Genomic DNA, 20,393 nt, shown 5'->3' with positions numbered 1-20,393 from the left:
GTGGCCGCAGATAAGAGTTAGAACTCACTTCCTACTCAAAAGGTTTCTTGCCTCTAGACATTTGCTCCATTGGACAGTTAGAAACTCAAGTATCAGCAATGCTTTAAGGGGGCAGTTTAGGCAGTTGAGGTCCAGCAAATTATACATCACTAAGGTTGTTCAATCTTGTCATTCAGTCAACTCAAAACAGAATGCTTCTCAGATAGCAACATGGATCTATCAGGAGTCAATGATGAAAAGAGGTCACCTTTATTTCACCATGGTGGCAGGCATTCTGCCTTAAAAAAAAAAAAAATGTTCTATTTTACCTTTTTTTTTTTTTTGGCTGGACTAGGAATTAAACACAGGGTCTTGTACACGATAGGTAAGTTTTATTATACTGAGCCATACCTCCAGCCCAAGTATTTTCTTAGGATTTTAAAATATTCATGTAAGAGTCATAAGAAATGAAAAAATATATTAAAAAAAAGAAAAAAAAGAATTTAAAAATTAGCTATTTACATCACTCAATGATAATTTTTGTCTCTTTGTATATGTCTACTACTTTGTTCAAAGTTAGAATTATATTGCAATAATTTCAGAAACTGATTTTAAAAATATGACCATTTCTAGATTATTTAGTATTATTTAAAATATGATTTTAATGGAGATATTCTACTTTGTGGGAATAACACAAATAATCTAACTATTCTAATGTTGGATTTAAGTAGTTTCCCTCATTTTGCTTTTTGTGTGGGGAAAAAAAAAACCCACCAACCTTTAACACCATTTCTGATTATTTTCTAAATGTGACACCCCACATATGGGTCAAAGGGGAATCTAAGGGGATATCTAAGTGGAATATATTTGCCCACTTACCTTCTAGGAGGTAGGTGCCAATTTAAACTCTTCCCACTGTTATAGAGCATCCTTTGTTTCAGTACACCTATGTGGGCACTGCTTAAAAAAATGTGCCATAATTTGAAAAACTAAATCCTTTAGGCTATTTCCTTAATCATACTGCAGTAAGGGTTATTTTTCACTTGCACAGTATGTGTAAGTAATCCTTCTATGAAATTTTATTTTTCATTATTCATGAAAACTTCCACGGATTAGAAATCTTATAAAACACATGGAATATGAATATGACATCTTCCAAATCTGTACAATATTAGCTAAATAAAATAATCTACAATACACTGAATTCTTGGTCATACTTTCCAAGGCAGTATTTTTCAATCTGGTGGCCAGCATGTTATTACTAAATAAGAATAATAGAGATCTTTTTTACAATCTATAGAAAGAAATTCAATGAAATGGCTTCAAGTTTAGAAATTGTAGAAATTTCTCTGTAGCTTTTTTGTTTGTTTTGCAGTACTAGAGACTGAACCAAGAGACACTTTACCACTGAGTTACACCCACTGCCCTTTAAAAAAAAAAAAAGTCTATTTTTTGAGACAGAATCTCACTAAACTAGTGAGGCTGGCCTTGAACTTATGATTCTTCTGCCTCTGCCTCCTGAGTGTCTGGGATTATAGGTGTGCACCATTGGGCCCAGCTTCCCTGTAGATTTTTCTAAACTGATCCTAAACAAAGATGACAGAATCCTAAATAAATAAAGCAAATATTTGGGAAAATGGAAATTAACACAAAATTGAGGAATGTGATGTGCATTTTCATCTGTTATTCTAGTTATGAATGAGTCAAGTCACATCTGCAAAGTCCTCTTGAAACAGTTGAGATAAAGGATACAACATTCAGGCTCCCAGAACAGTCCACCTATCACTATGTCCTGCTACAGAGCCACAGACCAGAACTACTCTTTCCATTCTTGTCATCATAGGAAAAATAAATTATAATCCTAATAGCGATGCTTTGAACGTACTTCCTCTGTGCCATTCTCTAATTAGAAACCAAGGGGGCAAATACAAACCACCACCACCAGGGGCTATTCATGTTCCTGGGACAAAGGACTGAAAACAGGGCTGCAGGTTGTAGGCAGTCCAATTACAGGGCAGTCCTTTCCCACAGGCAGCAGCTGCTTAGCGCTCCAGGGTAAGGATGGGGTGGGGAGAAAGGGTCTTACTTGGTTCATAAATAAATTAAAATCTGCTGGCATTCTTTCCTCCATGTAATTGGTATGTGATTTATTCTGATATAATAAGCCTATTTTGAATCCACTAGATACATGCCCTAATGAGTTTTGGTGGTACTATACAGAGTTGAGAGTGTGTATCTCCCCCACTCACTAAGTGCAAACTGTCCCTCAACCCCCTTAATTTTGCTGTATATAATTATGGCATTGACAAGGCAATTACAATCAGTCTTGGCTCTCCAACACGAAATATATTTAATAAGCAGGAACACGCTTACTTAATATCCAAATGTGATCCGCAGGCAAGTTTTCAATGACAAATTACCATTTCATATATAATTTAGCTGGTTAGAAAGTACAAAAGAACTGTATAATTTTCTTCAAAAGAATCATACCTTTTGATCTTCGATCTCTTGTTCTTTTAGTAGTCGCTCCAGGTCAGCTACATCATTATGCTTAAATAACTTAATGTCACTACGTGATGCTTGTAATCCTTTCTGAATAGCAAAGCAGGCAGCACTATCTCTGCAAGGGAGAGAGGTTCACCAAATTGGGGTTAAAGGGCCTTGTCAACATTCTCAGGAAAGGAATGCTTGCTTTTGTGAGTTAACCAATCTCCAGTTGTTAACTGGAACACAGCAAATAAAACATGTTTGAGCATTCATATGTCACTGTTTGCTCTTCACTCTGCAAGTCCTTGTCACACAATTATCACATTTAATCTATTCTAAGCAGTGCATACTTGCCAAATTCTAACCTCTCTGAGATCAGGATGCACATATCAAATGACTCACATGCTTGCTCTTTCTAAGAAATACACAACATATTGGTGCAACTCACTATCAGTGTCATCTCTGATGTGACTGTTATTCTGCTATATTTTCTCATGGGAAGCAACAGTGGTAGCCCAGCTGGACAGAAGGGTTCTGAACAATAACCACTTAACTATGACCAAACGTTATAGGAAAAAACTATAGCTCCAACCTCACTCAAACCAGCAGAGACTGAGAAAGGGAACCTCGACTTGACCCTTGAGGGGCTATAACAAAGTATCCCACACCCTCCCGGGGGCTGGGACTTTCATTGCTAGCTGGTGACAAGAGGACCCTGTCCTCCCCACTGGGGTGTTGGCAGAGACCACATGGGGTACATAAAATTCCATCCCAGTATTGGGGCACCCTCCTGGTTTTTGCTTGGTGGTGCCAGACGTCACTTAGGGAAAAATCAGTACTGTCTTCATCACCCAGCAGCAATGAAGAAACTTCCACCTCAGATGTTAATGGAGGCCAAGTAGGAACCTGGGATGGGACACCCTAGCAGCAGTAACAAGGAGGCAGTCCCCCACTCCTTCCCTTGTTAGAATAGTGTCAGAGAAAGCCGACAGAAAGAGTTGGTTTAAAGAAGGTATACACTGTAGTACATTATATGACATGCTCAGGTTCCAATTAAATATTACTTATACCAAGAATCAGAAGAACTTACACAGAATGAAGGAAAACAAATGTCAATACTGAGGTGAAAAGAGAAAACAAGATCATCTGACAATTATCTCAGAATATCCAACACAAAAATGTTTCAATGAGCAATTATTAACATGCCTGCAAAAAGTGAAATAATAGGAAGCCTCAGTAAAGAAAGAGAAGTTATAAAGAAGAATCCTGAGAAGATATTAGTACTGAAAAACAAAACAAGACTTTATTGAACGGATAGGAAAGAATCAGCGAATGGAAAGATGTACGAATAGAAATGATTCACGGTGCACAACAGAAAGAAAATAGGCTAGGAAGAAATGAGCAGAGATTCAGGGATCTGTGGGAGTATAATAAATGATGGAATATTTGTGTCACTAGAGTTGTAGAAGGAAAAGGGAAAAAGGGTGGGACTAATAAAAAGGTTCTCAAAGAAATAATGGCTCAAAACTTCCCAAATGGGACAAATGGCTTAAACCTATAGACTAAAGAAGCTGAGCAAAGCCCGGAACAGTAAACCCAAACAAATAGATGCCCAAACACACCATAGTCCAATTCCTGAAAACAAATGATCAAGAAAAATATCTGAAAGCAGCCAGAGAAAACAGACTTGGTAGAGTGCACAAATCTCAGTCTGATTTCTTTTCAGTGCTTATAAACCTGCAATGACCTCAATATTTTAGTTAATCTAAAAACATGAATATGAAATAAATAAGTGAACACAGACAACAGATTGAAGGAACAGACTTAAGTTCGTGAATAAACTTTGTGCTGAAATTTTCTGTGTGTGAAACATCATCACCATTCACTGAAAGGAAATGAAGCACTGTGCCTGATGGATTTGTCAAGACCAATTTATCAAACAACATTTTTACCTTTAGCATCCCTGCATTCAACTGAATTTCAGGCAAAAGTATTATATTTAAAATTATGCAGAATTGGAGGCCGAGCAACATGGCAAGATCCTCTGAGTAAGATCTTCCAGCAATTGTCTCCCCAGATTCTGAATTTACCAGTTATTCATAAACTAAACTATTACCACCAAGAACTACGGAAGCCAGGTAAGCGAGAGACTACAGGGCTTACTTTTAGTGTAACAAAATGAAAAGACACTGAAGAAAGCAGGAAGGAAGGAGTTACTAGAGAATCACCCCTTCCCTAACTCCAAGCAGAGAGAAACTTCCTGCATGGGGGAGAGACAGGGAATTAAGTTTAGGCCTTAGACTTGAAACACAGATACCAGGCCCACCACGATGAAACCCGGTACCAGAAAGAGTCCCATTACCCTTACCACCAGGGAAAACCTCTGAACTGAACCTATGGACCTGCATTAGCCAGGCTGCACAGAGACTGCCTCTGCCACCCCTCCTCCACGTTGGGGTGGCAGGCTTAGAGCAAGACTCTGCCCTTTGAGGAGTAGGGCATGAAAGCTGGCATAGGAATGTTTTGAAGTGGGAGTGCCAGGCCTGCCATGTTAAGACTCAATGCTGGGTAGAAACCAAAGACCTCATTCACAGGCCAGAGCTCGAAGATGAGTGACTGAGACACACCTCTGCCTCAGGTGGAGACCCATGTGCCAGTGGGATAGGCCAAAGTTTTGGCCTGCATCACTGCCAGGACTGAAGTGGGCCTGAGGCACATTCCCCGTGCTCCCGGACTGTATATGTCCCTGAAGCTGTGAGACTTTGGTGTGATCCAGTTCAAGTGTCAGCCTTGGTATCTGAAGAACTGTCTTTACCACTCCTTCCTCAATCTTGGGTAGTACAGCTACTGCTGGGCCAGTGCTCACAGATGGCACTCCAGATTTGCCTAAGCACCAGGTAGAGAAGGACATGCTGATTGGTGATATAGACTTGTGCAAATGAAAAGACACACTGAAGTCTTGGTATGTCCTTTAGACTGTGCAGGTCCTTATGGCTCAAGAAACTAGAAAAACACACATATGAAGAACACACATACACACACACACACACACACAATCAATCAATTAAACACATAGGTGCCTCTTTGAAAAGATAGACAAACCCTTAGCTAAAAAAAGGATAAGACTCAAAAATCACAGACAAAACAACCAAAGAGGTGAAAGATCTTTACAAGGAAAACTATAAAACAGTGGTGAATGAAATTAAAGAGGATACCAGAAAGTAGAAAGACATCCTATTTTCAAGGACTGAAAAAAAATCAGTATTATTAAGATAGATATGCAATCTAAAATCATCTACAGATTCATTGCAATCCCTAAAAAACAAAGACATTCTTCAAAGACAAGAAAAAAATATTTATATGGAACCACAAAAATCCCCAAATGGACAAAGCCATCTTGAGCAAAAGAACAAAGCAGGAAGAACCATACTATTTAACTTCAAAATGTAATATAAACCTACAGTAACTAAAATAGCATTGTATCTGGTGTATAAGCAGATATATTAGACTAGTGGAACACAACGGAGAGGCTATAAGTAAACCCGTTTCTAGGGTCAAATGATTTTGGGCAAACACACGCCAGAGAAAGGATAGTCTTTTCAATGAATGGTGCTAGGAAAAAGTGGATATCCACATGCAGAAGAATAAAGTGAAACTCCATCTCTCACCAGTTACAAAAACCAACTTATAATGGATTAAGGATTTAAAGACCAGAAACTGTGAAACTATTAGAACAAAACAGGGAATATGCTTTAGGATATCTGAATGGTTAAACAAGTTTTTAGATAAGGCCTCAAAAGCACAGAAAACATACGCAATAGTCAAACAGGATCACATCAAACTAGAAGCTTCTGTACAGCAAAGGAAAACAAGAAAAGTAAAGAGACAACCTACAGAATGGGAGAAAATACATGTGTTTCCTCAAAAACCTAAAAACAGCTGGGCATGGCAGTACATGCCTGTAATCCCAGCAGCTCAGGAGGCTGAAGGATCCTGAGTTCAAATCCAGCTTCAGCAACCACAAGGTGCTAAGCAACTCAGCAAGACCCTGTCTCTCAATAAAATACAAAATAAGGCTGGGGATGTGGCTCAGTGGCTGAGTGCCCTGAGTTCAATTCCCACCCCCACCACCACCACCCCCCTCCAATAACTAAAAACATACCTGATCCAGCAAATCCCACTCCTGGTTATTTAACCAAGGGAAATGAAATCAGTCTGTTGAAGAGACACCTGCACTCCCATGTCTACTACAGCATAATTTACAATAGCTAAGAGATAGAAACAACCTAAATATCCATCAGCTGATAAATGGATTTTTAAAATGTGGTACAGTTGGGTATGGTGGCACATGCTTGTCATTCTACCTTCTTGGTAAGCCGAGGCAGGAAGATCGAAAGTATAATATAAGTGTGGGTAACTATCTGAAAATAAAAATTAAAAAGGGCTTGTGTGCAGTTCAGTAGCAAAGTACTTGCCTAGTATGGGTTTGACCCTTAGTACTATAAAAGGAAAGAAAAAGAAAGAAATGTGTCACATAGAAAATGAAGTACTATTCAGCCATAAAAAAAATGAAATCCTGTCATTTGTGGCAATCTGGATGGAAATGAAGATAACTACGTTAAATGAACCAGGCAGAGAAAGACAAATACTATATGATTTCACTCTTATGTGGAATCTAAAAACATCGGGAATGGGAAATTCAGAGTAGAATGGCAACTATAAGATGACAGAAAGAACAGCAGGGAGGGAGAGAAGGGGAAAGTTTGGTCAATGAATACTAAGTTACAGTTAGATAGGAGCAAGAAGTTCTGGTGTGATTATAGACAGTAATTATGCACAGTATATTTCAAAACAATAAAGCACATTAAGTCTTTACCATAAAGAAACCATAAGAGCTTGAGGGGATAGAAGTTTAAATTGATCTATATAGTACATAATGTATACACGTACTGAGATATCACACTACCCAATCAATATGGACAATTTATATTTTTATGAATCAGTCAAAAATAGATCATGTAGAAGAAAATAAACTGTCTAATGATTCCCTGGAAGCAAAAAAGACACTAGGTATAGTGCATGGAAGGATATGTAGCTTAGGTTTCCCACCAGCTAAAACTCAAAACATAGTATTCATTGAATCTGAAAAAGGTAGCTACAAGTTCACTTCTTCTGGACTTAAACTCAAAAACGAATTAATAGTGGGTCCTTGAATAAGTGGTAAATAGATGATGACATTGCAGTTATCTCTAACTCTGCTTTTATGGAAAACAAAGAAACACTGTTTAAATCAATGGCTTTCAAGTTAGTGGTGAGTCTTTCACAGTATTTAATTTTAATTAAAATGCCCAACTAAGCCTTCCTCAGTGCTCCAGATTACTGAAGGGTTTTGGTGAGGATTGGGTCACATATACCTTGAAAATCCCTAGGGAGCCTCAGCTCTGTAGCGGGTGCAGTGGAAGGTTCTGCCACTGCACAAGCAGCACCTCCAGTGGTGAGTGGCAGGTAACAGGACAGTGCAGGGTCCAGGCAGGCCAGGCTCCAGCATTCAAGTACTCGGACCCCTCTTTTTTTTGTTCATTGATTTACTGAACTAATATTTAAATGAATACTATTAAATGATAAATGTGATCCTAAGCAATGGGCTTTCAGCAAGAAACAGAAGAAAATAATCAAAGACATAAAATTATTAACTGTTATAAGAACTAGAAAAGAAGAGTGGAGAGAGAATGTCTCTTCATGCTTGAGGGGAATGAAGGGCAGGCAGTGGGAATGTCAGTGCACTGATTCATAAGGATATCAAATTCTTTCTGGCAGGGGTTTTGACCTGCTCTGAGAAGTTGAGCAAGGCTTCCCAGCAGAGCAGACATTATAAATATAATGAGCAGGAAATAAATTGATGACAAGAGGAGGGAACAGTATTCCAGGCATGGGGACTGCATGTACAAAGAACTTGAGGGGAGAGGAAACCAGTGTGTAAGGCTAATGAGGAGGCTACAGCTCAAATATCTGGGGAGAAATGGTTAAAAGGAGAAAAAAAAAAAAAAGCCTGAAAAGGTAGTTCACATCTTCTCCTTGCCAGCCTTTGCATTTCTAGTGACAGCAGTATCATGCATCCAGGATCTGCTGTGGGCAGTAAGGACATTTTCAATTTATGGCTCCCGTGTCCTTAAATAAACTCTAAAGCAAGATTAGCAGAGATCTGAGTTTGGGATGGATGGGTGATGAGAAGTGACTGCCAGGCAGAATGAGCAGTGTGAGACCATGACATGGACTCAGGAGGGCACCACAAGGCCACAGAACTGAACAGGGAGGGCAGGTGGTATGCCTCATCTAAATGTAAATAAATAAAATCTCAATAGCAGATGACAACTGAAACCTTCAAGCATCCTTGAGTAAATGTCTCATACCCTTTGTATATTTCTTTACAAATAAAAAGAAAACTTCCTATTACAGTATGTAGAAAACTTCCAATGGAAGAATTCTCTGAGATGGTCAACATTTCAAATTCTGACTGGAAGTACAAGTAAAGCTGACTTACACAAATACAATGTCTCCTCTCTTAGAGTAAGCAGGAATCGCACTGGCTATGGTGGAAAATCCATATGAATATATAATGGCTTCTTCAGTCTTCATAAATTTTGCCAGGCGCTCTTCCAAATCCAAATGAACATCTATTTCAACAAAAAAGTTGAATAAGTTAAAACTGTCTTATAATGATTGATTCTTCCTTTACACTAAAAAATAAAGAAAGGAACATAATAGCTTAATTATTAACACTTTCACCTTATGGATAAAATCTATTTTTTAAATAATAAACTATAAAAGATATATTAAAATAATTCTAGGCTAGAAGCACTTCTGAAAAACACGAAATTAACATCAACTACCTTCCTATCTATAAATGTGTGACAGAGGCAATTTTGCTTTTATTTCACTCTACTGTAGGAATTCCAGATCCACTGACTATCTACTTTAACTTCCTGGAGCAAAAACACTGAGGCCACGTTAATATACCGTCTTTTTGCATTTTAGAGAAAGGACCTGTAAACTCTGCAGGAGATGGTAACATGTATTAGCAATTCAGTGACGATGTCTTTCACAATCTGTGTTAGTATTCTTTGTGGCATCTGCCATCTCTTTGTAGGATTGGGCTTCTGTCTGAATTTCTTAAGAGTATACCGGGAAATTCAAGTTTATAATACCAAAAGAAACAGGATACCTCCACAGAAGTAGCTTATGAAGAATGCTGATGTAATGATTAGATAATTTATAATTATTAAACTGACCTGTTTTTATTTCCCTCTTAAATCAGGGTTCCTTACAGCTGTGCCATGAGGCTTCATGTCCTGGGATGAAGGACAGCAATGCTTAGAGTGAACAGTCTACCAACTGCCTTTGATCCTTAGAACTTCAAAGTAGTTTTACAATGAGACATTATCAAGGAGAGAAATGAATTTTTAAACATTCCTTTTGCTCTTTTAACTGCAGCAGGACCCACATCTGGAGGACTAGATCACAGTTTTCCCATTTGCTCTGTACAAGAAGCACTTCTGACACAGGAAGGAAGAAGCTGGGTCCTGCCAGCTCTGAGGGAGAAAGGAGCGGGTGATAAGAGATAGCAGAGACAGATTTTTGAGATGGTGGAAGAAGAAGCTGTGGTATGTTCCCTGAGGGGAAGGCTGAACTAGGGACAACAGCAGGGGCCAAGACATTTCCACGTGAGGGACATTTCCAAGTGGTAGAGAGTGCGGATAGCTGGCAGGGCCCACTCTAGTTATAGACTTCTTAAAAGGATGTTACAGAACTGTAAAAATGAAGTCACATTCCAGTCAAGTCATGATTAAGCATAAAGCATGCTTCTCTTCATTTCATTTCAACTTATACAAATGGAATCTAGAGTCATGAAAGAAACACATGAAATATTCAATTTCCATTACCAATAGAGTTATCTTCAGACTGGATACTTTTCCTTATGTCAACATTAAACAAACGTGGGATTTTACAATAACACTAAGTTTGGTGGACTAGATCCCAGTTGAGCCAAGTAGGGGATATTGTGACATTACACCAAGTCCAAGGCACCTTCTAAGAGAGATGTTATTAGTGAAAGGTTTCAGGCAAAACCTGGCTGGAGAGCGAAGAGTAGTTGAGAACTGAAGAGTCCAAGCAGATGAGTAAGGGTTAATCTCAGGGAGGTCATCCCTCACATCCTAGTGTTACCTCCCAGCCACTTCTCACTTTGCCACCAAGCAGACCCCAAGGAAGAGGCCTCCTTCAATTATAGTGCCTCTGATTGGGAGAATCTACCACAAACCTCCCCAAGTAGTCAGCAGATGGGCTGCCCAGGACATGGTGGACTGCTTTCATTAGACATCCCAATTTCAAAAAAGAAAATCATGCTATGGACACAGACACCTTGTTTTTGCTAACTATAAAAGGGATTTTATTTTAAATCATTCTATAGACTTCTTAGCTCTAAATGACTCCTGACTGATGAGAGATGAGACTGTAAAACTGAACATCGTTTTGTTTCAGGGCTTCAGAGTGAGCAAGTGAGTGGATGAAAACTGGCATGTTAGGACTACCCCATCATTACCTACACTCCTAACTGTTTATATACAGGTGCTGTAAGGTAGCAAGAAAAACCTTCAAACTATAAATCAACACCTAAGTACAAAAGTTTCAGAAAGACTGGGCTTTCCTTTTATCTAAAGATTCTGGGTTTGGCAGATACTGGCCTTGCAGAGCAGGTTCTGTGACAGGGTGACTGCAGAACTAGTTTCTCTTGATGCTAGTTTGTGCAATGAAGAAACTCTCAACCCAAGGGAGGGGAGACAGCAAGGAGGAAAACAGTCAGGGAGCTATTCTTTGACTTCTGATGTTCATGTCTTCTGTGAACAAATGCATTTCAGCAATTGATACTTCAGCTCTGGATGGAACAAAACTCAAGCACTGCATTCTCAAAGTCACAGCAGCAGATACCACTGCAGAAGGTGCTCCAGAGAGTCTCTACAAGACTCAGAGCACTGGGCCCATTTTCTCACACTTGCTTATCTTCATGTCTAGCTCCCAGATCAGAGGCTCTGGCAGCCAAGGCCACCATGAAGTTCAGATTACAGACAGGCCTTGGGGTCCCCCGTCACCTGGTGTGCATCTGGGAAAACCTAAAACTGCGCTGTGCCTCTCAGTGCCTCAGCCATATGGGATAATAGCTAGCCCTTCCTCAAAGGGATGTTAGATTCACATGGGTTAATGCCAATAAAGAACAGTGCCTGGAATGGAACAAGCAGGATGCTATGTAAGACTGCTCAATTAAACCGGTACCTGGAGAAGAAAAGGTTTTCTTTTAAAAGGGAAAACCCGGTTACAGTTTGCTATCTTAATTATCTGAATTTCTAATAATTACAGTCTCTTCTTCTAAGAACTACTTGTTTAGCTTCTTACTTAAAATGGAATCATGTGATAGCCTTCTGCCCTGTTTTCTTGAGGAAAGACCAAAAAATAGTAAACTTTGTCACATTTTAGAAACATTTTACCTACTATGTTTTTCTCTAAGAGCTTCATATTTTTGCATTTATACTACTCTTTTGAAAAAGTCCTAGATACACAAGTTTTTCTAAAAGTAAAAATAATAAGAATTATGTATTCATTAGAACATAACTCTAGCGCAGGATGTTTTTCAAAATGTTTTCACATGAGAATCCTACCAAACTTTTAAAAGCTATGCAAGAAGAGATATTCCCACCTGAGCCAACCACACCCTAGGACTGGCAGGAGAAAAGTGGCACATCTAGGAATTTTATGTCTAATGTTCTTCCCACTAAAATATGAAATGAAAGTTAAGTACCACAAAGAAAGAAGATGTTTTCAAAAACACCCAAATGAACAACTGTTTACTAATGGCTCCAAACAGAATTAAATGCCATCATCTCTCACCAAGAAACCCTTACCACACAACTGTCTTTCCATTACCTATGTAAAACAGATCCCAGGGTACCAGGGAGAAAAATCACAGGTAAATATAAGTTTAAGTATATTAAAAGCAAAACAAAGAAAAAAGGTGTTCTTCAGAAGACACCCTCGTGGGTGCACAGAGATCAGATAGCCTTGGAGGAAGAGAAGGCTCCTTAACTTCCTCAGAAGTCGGTGAGGAGACATTCTGGTCACCATTGTGAGAACTTGTTTAGCTCTACCTGCCATGCACCTGGGAGGCAGGAGAAGATTTAACCTAAAAAAAATGACATAAAATTTTAACTCAATCATGGCTATATTTCCTTTTTTTTTTTTTGTATTAACCATCTGGCTTATATGCTACTGTAAAAATAGTAAAAAGGGAATATTAAGGAAATTTACTTGTACCACAAATGATTTGTGTTCACGATCTGAAAAATTGGAAAAAAAAAGAGAGAGAGAGAGAGAAAGAGAACTAAAAGAGGGAATGGATTTGGAAAACAGATGCCTGAATATGATAACTCTAGAGAAGAACACAAAGAAGACAAAGTTAAAAGCTATCTTTTGGGGGCCCTGGGAAAAAGAGATCCTAAGCCTTGAACTAAACTCTTTAGGGATACACATAAGACTACAAGAGGGAAAGGGGTCCTCATAACTGCTTCTGTGCTCAGTGCAAAGAGCAAATGTGCCCTAAATATTTAGAATAACTAAATTATACAGTGCGTTTCAGAGATTTAAAATTTAGATTGAGATGACCAGAAATAGTTTGTGATACTGCTAAATGTTAAAAATTTAAGGTGCATTAATAAAACTAGAAATATTTAAATGATTACTTCCAGAATAAGGAAAAACAGAAAAAGTCATGCTGGAAACAAAAAAGTACAAATATGGGCATTTTATATATAGAAAGGAAAAAGATAACAAGAGAACTGTGCAACTATTAAGAAGAAAAGAAATAAGTTGTCTGAAGGACAACACACTCAGAAAACACGACACATTACTCCCACCTGTCTCATTATAAAACTGTCCCACTGCAAATTAACTTGCAACTTTGGTCCAGATCCCAAAGTCTCCTCGAACCTTCAACTATAATTTTAGAATTAGGATGAATCAGTGACCAATAAAATAGCTTACAGAGGACTCAATAAGCAACTGTATTCACAGTTGCCTGGGGTGGCTCATTCAGATACCTGAAAGATCAAATCCAATTTAAATTTAAAACCCATTAATTTGGGGACTGGATTCCAGTGGTAGAGTGTTTGTATAGCTTGTGCAAGGTCTTTAGTTCCATTTCTAGCACCACAAAAAACAAAACAAGCAAAAATATATCAATTTCAATATCAAGGAAGAGAACAATAAATACTGTGTACAACAATTTTTCCAAAAATGGGGGAAACACATATGTATAAAAGAAGTTTTCATATTCTGCAAAACATATTCTGAAAAACAAAATCTCTGGCAAAATTAAAAAACTAGTCATGGAAGCTTGTTTTTTCGAGGGGATGGAATAGTGATAGGGAGGACAGGGCAGAGGTTAAAAGGCTTCTCTTGTCTATTTCCGTCTTCTGTTTTGATGTTTACATCCTGTACTGAATTACCCGGTCAAGAAAATTAATTTAACAGCTATTAATCCAAGGACTTGATGTTTAAAAGCCCCCAGCACACTCTTATGCAAGTGATCCAAATGGAGAGTTAACTAGGCTATTTTAACAATGTATTTGATAGCTTTGGGAAACTGGTTTTGAAGATTTTAAACTTTTTTTCCCTTCACAATTTGATTTGGCAATAAATTTGTCTTCCCAGATTATCTTCTAAGAAGAGGTCAAGGCTACACATGCAAATAAAATCCACTATAAAGAGAGGCTTTTAAGAAAGCAATTTCTTTATCCTAGCAAATAGTCAGAGAAAGAAAGCCTCATTAATCAGATGACAACCAACAACCTCATAAAAAATTGCCTTTTCTAGTTTTCTAGTACTTTGTTAAGGAAATAATTCCCTACCAATAAAAACCAAGCAAACAACGAGTGTTTGTCTTAAGACTAGAAGAAAGTGGGAGGCTCTGATCTAAACTCAGTCCTTTGATGTTGCCATTAAGACTGGGAGTCAGGACACTGGGTCTAATTTTAGGATTGAATTAATGAGCTGTGTGACTGAGAGGAAGATGCTTAACTTCTCTGGGATTTCTCTTCTTCTTCTGAGTAGTTGGGAGGGATGATAAAAGCAAGATTTTCAAGATCCATTAAGATGCAGGATTCTTGGACATTACTCTGTTTTTGAAATAAATAATGTAACCACCAAACAAGGAATAAAGAAAGATGTTCCCTTACATAAAATCAAGTTAACTGTTAAAACTAAAACCAAAATAAACAGAAAGATCCAGAAATGCAAATAAGGGTAGGAGTCAGACGATGTCTCCCTTGATCTACTAACCCACACTTGGGCACTGGGTACGCCAGAGTGAATACAGTCATTTGAACAGTTATGAGAAGACCAACATACGCTTAATAAAAACAGCCATAAAATGCCAGGATCTTTCTTAAAGACTAAGTTAGGGAGCTCATGACATTTGTTATACACTTACCCAAATATTTAATTAGCCTGCCTTGGGTCATAATCACACAAAGAAGTCAAAGAACTTTCATTCCAGAAAGAAAAAAGCTTGTAACTCCACCAGCAAATCTGTTGTTGCCTTTCTTCCTGGAACATGGTGCCCAGCTAGGGCTCTTTTCCAGTTCGGGCTCTTTCCCAGCCCCCTTTGTGGCTAGGTATGGCCTGGAGTTAGTGGTCACCAGAGGACAGTGGGTAGAAATGATGTGCAAGGCCACCTCTCCTTCAGAGCTACCCTGCACTTCTATTCCCCCATACTGTGACTTGTGTCCACCACAAAGACCAGGCCAATATCCTCAGACACTAGAGCAAAGAGATGGGGAAGACCTGGGTTCTTGGACAACTATGAGAACAGCACCACCTGCAAATGGGTCTTCTCCTAACAGCTGGCATGCACAATGCAAACAGTATTCTCCACACTGCTGTGTCTTGGGGCATTTGGGAACAGGAGCCCGATATGGCATGTTCTAAGGCACCCACAGCTCTTTTCCACAGGTTACTTTCAATCCCAGATCAGTGCACTTCCCAACAATGCTTCCAAACCACAAAATGAAAGTTAGGTAAGATATTGCGCATGTCAGCTTAACACCCAAACTGATCATATATTCCAATGAGCTCTGAAATCAATCTTAAAAGTAGAAGTGTTAAAAACAAGAGTATCACAACAACTTACCAAAAGTGCCATAAAATCCTCTAGGGCCACAGGTTCCCACTCCATACTTCTTAAGAGATGCTAAAGCTGCTGCCTATATTTTAGGAAAAATTTATATTTTAATAATTTATCTAAAAGTATAAAAATCAACATTTTCATGCTTTTTATTCTTTAACCCACACAGTTCCTTATCCTTCCTCTACTTCTCTTCCTTTCTTAGAACCAAGATAATTCTTTTTTATTTTTTTTTTATTTATATGCGACACTGAGAATTAAAACCAGTGCCTCATACATGCTAGGCAAGTGCTCTACCACTAGCCACAACCCCAGCCCAGGACTAAGACAACTCTAATAGGATGTAAGAAAACTATAGGTGTGAAGACTCAGGTATATGACTTAAAACATGGAACAGTTATATTAGCTTGACTCTCAAAACCTGGTTAACCAAATGCCTTTATATTTTTTACATTGTGGATCTAAGTCTTTCCTGAAAAATGTTTGCTACTTCACAATCCCAATATTGGGAATAAATCCCTAGCACCTTTCTGACTAATTCAAGTCTGGTTTACTTGGTACTTCGCTGTCACCCACACTAAGCTCTATGAGACATTCTTTTTTTTTTTTTTTTTTTTTGGTACTGCTGATTGAACAAAGGGGCACTCAACCACCGAGCCACATACCCAACCTTATTTTATATTTTAATTAGAGACAAGGTCTCACTTGAGTTGCTCAGAGCCTCACTACTGTTGAGGCTGACTTTGAACTCATGATCCTCCTGCCTCAGCCTCCAAGCCGCTGGGATTACAGGCATGTGCCCTGCACCTGGCACTATTAGACATTCTTGCTTCCCTTTGTCTAAGTCCAGGTTATGGGTCTGTCAAACAAAGCATAATGGAAAATGCTTACACATCCCTTCTGATAGTCCACACTTACCTTTTATTTTATGTTCTGTTTCTTAAGTCAGTAATGTTATATGTGTCTTGGGGCATTAGGGAACAGGAGCCTGATATGGCATGTTCTAAGGCACCCACAGTTCTGCACACTTCAGCATTATGTGCTACTCACCTTAACCCTAGGATTATCCAGCAATCCAAGAAAATTAAAGGACGCAAAGTTCACACATTCTTTCCCATTCACCACAATGTTGTGGCTTGGAGGGCTAGGAAAAAGAGACAAAAGTGATATGCTTCAATACACATTCATGTCACATACTACCCTAGTGGTAGGCACAACAGAGTAGCGTAGCCATTCTGCCCTACTTGCATACCAATCTTCTCTTTTATTTTTAAGGAGTAAAAGGAAAGTAAAAACTAGACACCTTTCCATAAATTCTATTCTGAGTAACTTACCATGTACTACTTAAATAAAAAAGAAAAATGAGCTAGAATTCCGAGATGGACAAATGGCAAATCTTTGCTTTGTTTTAAACTTTGCTTAAGAAAGAAGTAGCTAAATAAAGTATCTCAGAAATATCTGGAATTATACAAATAGGCAGGAAACATAAAATGATCAAGATCAAAAGCAAGAATAGGCAGAGTAAGCTATGATTAATGTTTAAAAATAAACATTATCTATAAGAAGTCATGAAAAAAATAATAGGGATTCCCCATCCTTACCCTACCATCTCCCCCCAAATTAGGAAACTGATCCGAGCATGGCTAAGATGGGAGAATGGGTACTGGTAAGCCCTCTCCTGAATACACTGAAGTATAAGCCATGCTTCAAAAAATATGGGGTCAAACTACAGGTCACGAACCATTTATTCAAGGACTGTGAGACCATGTTCATTACAACCAGCCTATTTTGACTAAAGGGAACAAGAATATAATGGAACAAAGGAGACACAGCCATTGCACAGGGTGAGGGAAAGGACCGTGCATGCCAGCAAACTCTGATTTCAGTTTTGTTTCTGTATTAGCCCGTGAACTGGGTCACTCTATAAAATGCACTGAAGCTAGAAAAGACTGAGAATTGTGGCTCCTGTGGATAGTCTCAAATAGAATTGGTAATTTCATGAGAAAAATAACACAAAATACTGGAAAACCAGAGAAGGAAAAGTCAGTCTGAAGTAAATTCACAAAAGCAAACTGACCCATACAAAGGCAAGAAGACTCAGTGAAAATAAAATGGACTGTAGATAGACACCATCTGCATTATGACTGCTGACAGCACTGGATGCTTAGGATGTCACCTGGACTCCATGATCAGGGTCATCACCTTTAAATTAGGGGGAGAATCTCTCTCTTAGGGTAACTGTGATTATAGGAGTGCATGCTCCATAAAAGATACTCTCTAAACATCTCCATTGTTCCATGGGCCTTTGAGGGCTTCTTTCAAATCCAGTGTTATTTACTTTCCTACTTATCAGGGCCTTCTGTGAGTGTCCCCAACTCTTCCCTGATTGTGGAGGTGCTGGCCATCACAAAAAGACAAACAAAAACACCTGAGTAGACAAACCCTTACTAGAGGTTGTTGGCTCTGAGAATTTAAGTCATTCCATAAACACTGTAACACAAAAAGAATATAAAATATCAAGAGTAAGTACATCCACAGCTCCAGACTATATAGCCCTAAGCTGCCAGGGGGCAGCATGACATGATGTAGGGCTGGTATTCTGGTCTAGTGCTTAGAGAACGAAAGGAAAGGAAATCAGCATCCAGTGCAAACTAAAGTCTCCTACCTGTCCTCCATGCAGGCTAGCTGGAATAAGTCAAACAAGGTACTAGACACAGGAATCTTGGAGCTAAAACCCTACACGGTACCTTGCAGAAGCAAGTCAGACCAAAGATACCTTCACAATCAAGGTTTCAGAGGACTTAAAAGGAAGGAAGAGAAAACTCTTCCCAATCACAATCACAACCCTCCCATGAGCAAGAGTCAGCAGACAAAAGAGTACAGAGGGGCGAGCACCTGAGAACTTGAGGTGTCAGAACAAGAAGGCGTTAAGGATCAAAAGCATAAACACAAGGAAAGATTGAGGCACTGTGAACAAAAGGACAGGCAGATAGATGTGTAAAATAACCATATGTAACTTCCAGAAATAAAAATTAAGTGTCAATAAAATTAGAAATCTAAGATACACATTAAATACCCAGACACTATGGAAAATGAAAGAGCTGAGAAATATAAAGAAATGAAAAAATAGGAATCTGCACATACTGGACATGAAGGATACCAAGAAAAGGTTAAAAGAACATTAGGCACAAGGCTGGGTTGTGGCTCAGTGGTACAGCGCTTGCCTCACATGCGTGAGGAACTGGGTTTGTTTTTCATATAAATAAATCAATAAAGTCCACTGGCAACTAAAAAAAAAAAAAGAACATTAGGCAGATGTTCCAAATAAAACAATGGAGAAGAAAAGGAAAAGGGAAGAGATAACATTTCAAATAGATAACAGCTAAAAAGTTCTCAGAATTCATTTAGGACTAGAATCAGACTGAAAAGGAAAAACCTTAACAGGGTAAGAATAAATTATAGAAAGACACATATAGTCAAACAGCAGAATTCTACCAATAAAGAGAACAATTGTAAAAGCCACTAGGAAAAACAAAAGATGGGCACCAATTAGACTGACATTAGCCTCACCAAAATAGTGACAAAAACGTGATGGTGAAATTTTCCAAGGGCTGTAGGGAAAATACCCATCTAGAACTTATTTCTCTCTGTTACTCAAAAAGGTAAAATGAAAACATTTTTCAGTAAGAGATGAGATTATCTTCTACAAACCCCTACTGAAGGATCTAACAGAGAATATATTTTAGGAAAAAAACATTTTAAGTCCAAAGAAGTTGGATAGATAAAGCAATAAATACAGAGTAGCAAAGAAACTGGTAACAGGTAAAGGTAAGAAGTGGTATTTCACAAAAATAATAATCCAGGAGGGTGTAAACTGGGGGAACTGAAGTGGGTGAGAATTGGGAATAACCGAGGTAGAGAGTGGAGAAAGTCCCAGTCCTGTTCAGTAAGATGAGAAATTCTGATTAAAAGTTAGACAGAAAATGCTTATGTTAAATATGAGGGTTAAGAAAGAAATGAAGAAAAGTGAGTTGAGAAAATGAGATCAGGAAAACAGAATGCAAGGGGGAAAAAGAAATAAAACCAGTAAAAGCATGGTATTTAAGAAAGATGATGCTGAAAGTAGAATCTACAAGTCATCTGCTCCAATTTTTATCCCTGCAGTAACAGAGAGCCACATAGGTGAGCCCTCAGTCTCTCACATTACCCGGCACTTCTGCAATTACATCAGCTATTTGGGCAACACGAGCAGCAGAGATCAAGAGCTGCCAATCTAACATGTATTCTCTTATTTCTACCCTGCCACCTGGAACAGCAGAGGCATTTTCCAGTTGTTCCTGCAACTAGGTGTGGCCAGTGCTGCCTTAACCAACCTGACAAAGCAAAGCAGAAAGGACCTCTTTTCTTTTCTGTTTTTTTTTTTAATTTTTTTTTTTTTTTAGGATTTTAAATTAAACTAGAATAACAAGATTGGCTGTTCTCTAACTTGTTTCTAGTCCAAAACTACTTTTATTTTTTAAAAATTTCATTGGTGACTTATAATTGTATATGCCAGAGGGAGTCAATGCATTATATTTACACATGTACATAACCTAATTTGATCTGCTTACCATTCTGTCTTAGGTGACTTATCAATAGAAGTCACACAACACCTCAAGAGTACAATAGCAGAATGGGAACCTGGGTCCCTGAACATTTG

General features: G+C 38.5%; 1 protein-coding gene across 1 annotated transcript in view; it reads right to left on the bottom strand.

The window, feature by feature from the left end:
* The window catches only part of SPTLC1 (serine palmitoyltransferase long chain base subunit 1), a 65,310-nt gene that overhangs the window by 25,019 nt on the left and 19,898 nt on the right, over positions 1-20,393 (bottom strand). The window contains exons 4-7 of the mRNA XM_081263038.1: positions 16,745-16,838; positions 15,701-15,773; positions 9,008-9,140; positions 2,470-2,599 (exon numbers count right to left, since the gene is read on the bottom strand). Of these exons, the coding sequence (XP_081119164.1) occupies positions 2,470-2,599; positions 9,008-9,140; positions 15,701-15,773; positions 16,745-16,838 (430 nt within the window). The remainder of the gene's footprint in view (positions 1-2,469; positions 2,600-9,007; positions 9,141-15,700; positions 15,774-16,744; positions 16,839-20,393) is intronic.

The sequence above is a fragment of the Spermophilus citellus genome (assembly GCF_964194105.1).
Source record: "Spermophilus citellus genome assembly, chromosome: 12".
NCBI classification, from domain to species: domain Eukaryota; kingdom Metazoa; phylum Chordata; class Mammalia; order Rodentia; family Sciuridae; genus Spermophilus; species Spermophilus citellus.
This window is presented reverse-complemented; position numbering and strand designations above follow the sequence as displayed.